The 6,000-nt window shown below is 47.9% G+C and overlaps 1 protein-coding gene across 1 annotated transcript in view; it reads left to right on the top strand.

Moving 5' to 3' along the window:
* Nucleotides 1–21: 21 nt before the first annotated feature.
* Nucleotides 22–6,000, top strand: part of ACSF3 (acyl-CoA synthetase family member 3) — a 75,976-nt gene continuing 69,997 nt past the window's right edge. Inside the window, exons 1-3 of the mRNA XM_085320158.1 lie at nucleotides 22–668; nucleotides 3,226–3,957; nucleotides 5,446–5,601. Of these exons, the coding sequence (XP_085176284.1) occupies nucleotides 3,256–3,957; nucleotides 5,446–5,601 (858 nt within the window). The 5' untranslated portion in view covers nucleotides 22–668; nucleotides 3,226–3,255. The remainder of the gene's footprint in view (nucleotides 669–3,225; nucleotides 3,958–5,445; nucleotides 5,602–6,000) is intronic.

Here is a 6,000-nt window from a genome sequence, read left to right as displayed (position 1 = left end):
CGGTGCCGCGGGCCCGGCAGGCCGTGGCCGGGCCTGTGCCGGTCACCTAGCAACGGCGGCGGGGCCTGGCGGGGCCTGGTTTCCACCGCGCCGGGCTCCGGCCCCCTAGGTGCTTTCGGGCCGCCCTCCGCCCTTGCTGACCCCCCCCAGGCTCGCCCGGGGGCCGCGAGGGGCAGGCGGGGAGGACCCTCACGGGCCGCGGGGGAAGCGCCGTTAACCCTCTGCCGTGCCGAGTCTCCTGTCCTCTGCCCCAGGAAGGACGCGGCGTTCGGGCCCGGGCCGCTCGCCGAGCGTGGAGCGGCTTCGCCAGCGCTGCCCCGCGCTGCGCGGCGCCCCTGCGGCGCCTGGGGCTGGCGTGGGCTCGGCCCGCGCTGCCCTTTCTCGCTTTGGCCCCTCGAACGGCRGGGCTGAAGCGTTCTCTTTGAAAGACGGCAGGTATTCGACCGCTCCGCTGTCCTAGACCCGAGCGTCCCCACTCCTGCAGCGACAAGCTTCTTTCCTGGGTGTGCGCAGCCCGTGGGGATGATTTGTGTTCCTGATTATCGTTCTGAGCAACTGGTAAAATAAAGGAACCTGCCCCGATGTTACCTCGGCCGCCCTGTCCTGCGTTTCTGCACGCAGTCAACACTGTTTCTCCAAAGCCTGTAAACGCACAGGCCCGGCTAAAGGTGCTGCTGTTTATTTTCCATTAAATCTGGACTGGTGCCATGGTGAAAAGGGGATAATGTGATTTCTTTTTTTCCTTTTTTCTTCCCCCCTCCCTTGAAGCAGCAGTTCTGAAGCAGCAGCTAACACCTGCTCCCGAGCCTTACGAGGAAAACCAAGTGTGCCAAGTGCACTCAGCTACACTAGCCAGGAACATGGGGCTCTTCTGTGTGATCCTGGCAAACGCAGTTGCTTCCAATTAGTGCCCCTCTTAATGTCTGGGTCTTGTTTGTGCCAGCAAGCCRGTCTTGGGCAGGTTAGGAGGAGGTGGTTTGGGTTAGGTTGCAGACTATACTCTCTATTTATTTTAGATTTGAGTCTCTACAGAGAAATGGAAACATGTCATGCTAGTTTTGTCATGACCTGTTTTGTTTTTTCCATCCTAATAGTCTATGTCATGAGTGCACATGGTTACCACACTTCTGGGTTTAAAGCCCCTCCACCCCAGATGTTTCCGTGGTAAATCACAGGCTTCTTTTGCAGAAGCAGAAAGTGAGGCCAATATGCAAACAAAATGTGTGCAAACCGGTTTCTGACGTGAGAAATGTTCTGAGTGTGGATGGGAGAGACGGTGGGTTCACAGCTACTTCTATGCAAAAATAAACACTTGTTGCTGTCGGTGGGTGCTGCCAGTGGGAGGGACTGAGCAGACTGTGAGCTTGGTTAAGGTGTATTCCGTTCTTCTGCAAGTAGTTGCCAGTTCTCTGGATCGCTTTTGTTCAGCTCCTCACCGTGGTGGGAAGCTAAGTGAGGAGACTATTCGAGTTAAGCCACTGCACTAAYTGATCTTTTTTGAAACCTGTATACAAATCAAGTAGTTATTGCTAGAAGCAAGGAAATATCACATAATGCTGCCAGATGTTTTATGAAATGGGCATTTGCCATATTGGATATTGTATCTTCTTCTTGTATCTCTCTAAAGATGCTTCGTTGGTGGAGTTTAATAGTATCCATTAGATGAACTGTTCAGTAAAGCCCTTTCCCTTCCACCTTTGTCACAGGCCTGTTCTTTCCTCCTCTGCGATCTGCTGCTTGTGTTGGTGACTGCCTCTGTATGGAGAGCATGGATTATATAAAACAAATGCTTTTGTTCTTACTGAGCTTCCAGACAGAGCTGTGGGTTCTGTGTGGAGGGGATTTGAGATTCTCTTAACAGACAGCTCCTCACTCCTCGCTGTTAGCCCCTTCTTCCTGTTGTCTCTGGGAGACATTGCAGTCTCCCCCGCAATGTGTTCTCAGAGTCCCGAGGCTCCCGTTTTCCTTTTACTTTCTTACAGTTTTTATACTGTGCAGTAATTTTCTCTCAAATGCTCCTGTGAGGTGATCCAAGCAGCAGCTATTATTGTTACACCAACATTTTACTTTGAAAAGGAGAAGCGTGATGAATAGAATGGTAAAGAGCAAATTTATAGTGGTTTTTTGTCAGTTACTGCAAAAACTTTTTATTGACTCCTCTCACRAGCTAGTAGACCGATGTCATTTTGCTGCCTAAGCACAAAGGCAGAATATATAATATTTGTGCCAGCCCATAATCTTCCTGTAAAGCCTTTATTGGCACTGTTACTCCTTCCAGTTCCCCTTTGGGGATTTTTCGTTGCTGAAGAGCCACTGAACATCAGAGCATGCCGCTGCTGCTGGGGAGAGGCCAGGCCATGAGCGGTGGTTTGGGCTGCGTTTGGGTCAAGCTCAGGCTAGTCAGGTGGAGCTCTGGTGTTGTGGCTGAGCTTGTCCTGGTGCTTTGCCTGGCTCTGTGAGGTGCTGTGAGTTTTGCGCTTTCAGAAATGCTGTAACTAACCCACAAATCAGCACATGGGGGGCTGTGTTTGCCTGCTGCTGTTTACGAGGAAAGCCAGCTGCTTGGTGCGGGCAGTGTGGTGAGGGCTTGTGCTGTCTGTAACTGCTGGAGTTGTTAACCACTCGGTTGGTCTATCATATAAGAAAGTGTTTGAGCTGAAGCAGTGTTTGTGACAGACGACCTGTCAGGTCAGAGGGTCTGAGTGCCTGCCTCTGCTTAGGTGTGCTRTTGCTTAAAGGAAGGCTGGCAGTGGAAACGGTATCTGCTGAACTAAAACTCAAGGGGCTTGAATTTTGTGTCYAGCTCTGTGTTGCCTTATTCAAACCACTGCCTTGCTCCGTGCGTTACTTCAGTGATGAAAAGTGCGGTTTAAGAGTTAGGACTGTCCTAAGTATTTCACTTCTTTAATTGCTGGTTACGCCGAATTAGAGTGGCACCTCAAGTAGCCGTTATTTAGTGCCCTAATATTACTGATTGGATGGAAATTATTTTATAATTTAAGATAGATTGCCTTTTAGGGACACTGAGACTGCTTATGAAAGGGTCTTTGTCTCCTGTTCTATTTGGACAGGGCCTAACACACTGGGGATACTGCAATCTAAAGTATAAACATTAATAATACAGTGCATATTATTCAAATGAAGGCTGCCACTTTTCCTTTGTGGGAATAAACCTCTGGGTAATTGCTGTACCTACTCATCTGTTCCTATAATTGCTTTCTACAGAATCACTTCTGAACAGGCAACGCTGGCAGGATGCTGCTCTCCTTGCTCTTCCCCCACGTGAGCTGGCCCGTCCGATGCCTCATTCGTGACTTGCGCCATTGCACGCGGGGGCTGTACGGGCAGAAGAGGGCTGGCTGCTCCCGCAGGGGTCTGCAAACCACATGGACAGCCTGCAGCAGTGATGTTACCCCTGTTTTCACTAGAGCTTTGGCTTTCGGTGATAAAATTGCCATCGTTGACCAGAACGGAGAGCACACGTACAGGGACCTTTTCAGTCAGAGTCTGCGCTTGTCCCAGGAGATCTGCAGAGTTCTGAAGTGCTCTGGCAGGGACCTGAAGGAAGAGAGGATCTCGTTCTTGTGTCCCAATGATTCCTCATATGTGGTTGCCCAGTGGGCTTCATGGATGAGTGGAGGCATAGCAGTCCCCCTGTACAAGAAACACCCCGTGCAGGAACTGGAGTACGTGATTCAGGACTCACAAAGTGCTTTAGTCATCGTGGCAGAGGAATATGTGCAGAAAATGGCACCTAGTGCTGAGAGACTGGGAGTCCCAGTTTTGCCACTTCTTAAATCTCATAGCAATGGATCTGCAAGTCATACAGCACTGGAAGAGGTTCCCTTAACAACCAACTCCTCATGGAAAGGCAGAGGAGCCATGATAATCTACACTAGTGGGACAACAGGGAGGCCAAAAGGTGTCCTAAGTACCCATGAGAACATACAAGCTGTGGTGAGTGTTGCTTTGTCCGTGAAATGCTTATGCCAAGTTAGAGGTCTTGGCCCTCACAGATGGCTTGGGGCTGTGTAGCATAATGCACTTCAACACAACCTAATTTCTGCACAGAGCTGTGGGGCTGTATTGTGAAAATCCTCGACATTTATAAGGTGAACGCACAAAACTTAAAAGTATTCGAGGCTCTAAACCTTGTCTGTTCTATTGGTGCTGCTGTGCTGCAGTTTTAGCCAGTGGCAGATGGACTCTTCTGCCTGGTTTCCTGGAAAGCAGAAGGGATAGGAGCTCTTGTAAAAAGACTGCCTTCTTTGCAGTTTGCGTTTCTTCACTGTGACTGGGAAAGTACCTTTGCCCCTAATTAGAGAATAACTTAGCCCAGCACAGTACTATACTATGTGAAGCCTGTGCATTATTTAGCTATATATCCCCAAGGCAAAAAAATCCATTAGCTCTCTGAGCCAAAAGGAATTAAAAGTTTGAATGAGCTTGCTGACTACCTCACCAGTTTGTTATCACTGCYTGCAACTGATAGACTTGTGCCATTAGGGAAAAAGGGCAGGGAATGCATCAAGCCTTATGGTCATGTCCTAGAACTTGCATAGTTCTAGATGATCAGATACTGCAGTGATAGCAGTGGTATGAAAACAYTGATGGACAGAACCAGGGCTTGGCTATATTAGGCAAAGAATCTGTTCCCTCACAGATATGCTGATAATTTGGGAGGCAGCCTGAACAGTAATTGTCTTCTGTGCTGTCTTGCAGAAAGCCAAAAACCTACCCCSTGAGCTACAGAAGAGCAAAGGCATTTGTGAATGGTGTGTCTAGATTCCACTGTTCAAATGCTTTTTATTTTTAGACAACTGGAAATAAATTTGGCAGTTGTTAAGGTTGTGTTCTGAAGGGCATTGTTCTACCCAAACGCCTCAGGTCTAATACCTTAGCTAATGAGCCCGTCATAACAGAGTATTATAGAGGCTTGATATACTAATATATTTCTTTACTAACATAGARCCTATTTTCTTTTTATGGGACATCGTTTTCCTGTTCCCACTAGCTATCCCTCGTGGGTGCCAGGAAGCCAATGTCTGCAGCATCCAGACTACWTCAATATAATTGCTGAGAAAAAATTATATTTTTGATTACTATTTCTGCCAACTTTGGCTGTGCAGCACCAGGCTAATAATTTTCTGGTCCTACCTAAAATCATTATTGACTCCTTATTTCTTGGTAACAAGGAAGGACTTAGGTATCAAAACATGCATTGAAAAGATGCAGATGTTCCTGTTGCATTCCACTTTTATGGTGGGAATTTTGCTCCTGCTGGTTCTAAAGGAAAGGCTTCATTGCCCACGCATTGTGCAGGGAGGTTTGAGGTTTCTGCTGCCAGCTGGGTGCAGAGGATCTTGGGTTTGGATACACTAGGCTTTTTCAAGGAATGAGAGACTTTTCTTTTGCCCTCATGCTAGATTATGTTTTCTCYTGCAGACCACAGGGCTGATTGACAAGTGGGAGTGGAAGAAAGAAGATGTTATTCTGCACGTGCTGCCTTTGCATCATGTCCATGGGGTGATCAATAAGCTTCTGTGTCCTCTCTGGGTGGGAGCAACATGCATCATGTTACCCGAATTTAGTGCACAGATGGTAAGCCTGGAGGGATTGTGCGTTGGCTTTGAAATTGAGCAGCAAGACCCCATGCATTGTAATTAGAGCAACTTTGAAAATAAGTTCTTAAACAATTCCAGCCTCTTTAGCTACTGGCTGCATGTGGTTCACAAACTGTCTGTTAAAAACACTTCCAATTGGACACTCGGTCTGGGGTAAACGTGTTCTTCTCGGCATTACAACCTATTTGAGTATTACATAGCTAATCGTAATGCTACACTGCCCCTCCTAGTTATGTTGGGAGTCTCTGTGATTGGAGGTAGGCCCTTCTGAGTACCCRTTAACAGCATCTGCACACAGAATAAAGGTTGCTATTTTTCTAGCACCAAGAGGAAAGGTGGAGGTACTGCTTTTTCTCTTGGATGTTGGCAATGTGCC

The sequence above is a fragment of the Rhea americana genome, unplaced genomic scaffold, assembly GCF_003343005.1.
Source record: "Rhea americana isolate MKP2758 unplaced genomic scaffold, rheAme1 scaffold_612, whole genome shotgun sequence".
Lineage (NCBI taxonomy): Eukaryota > Metazoa > Chordata > Aves > Rheiformes > Rheidae > Rhea > Rhea americana.
The sequence above is the reverse complement of the archived record's forward strand: the minus strand, read 5'-3'. Positions and strand labels throughout refer to the sequence as shown.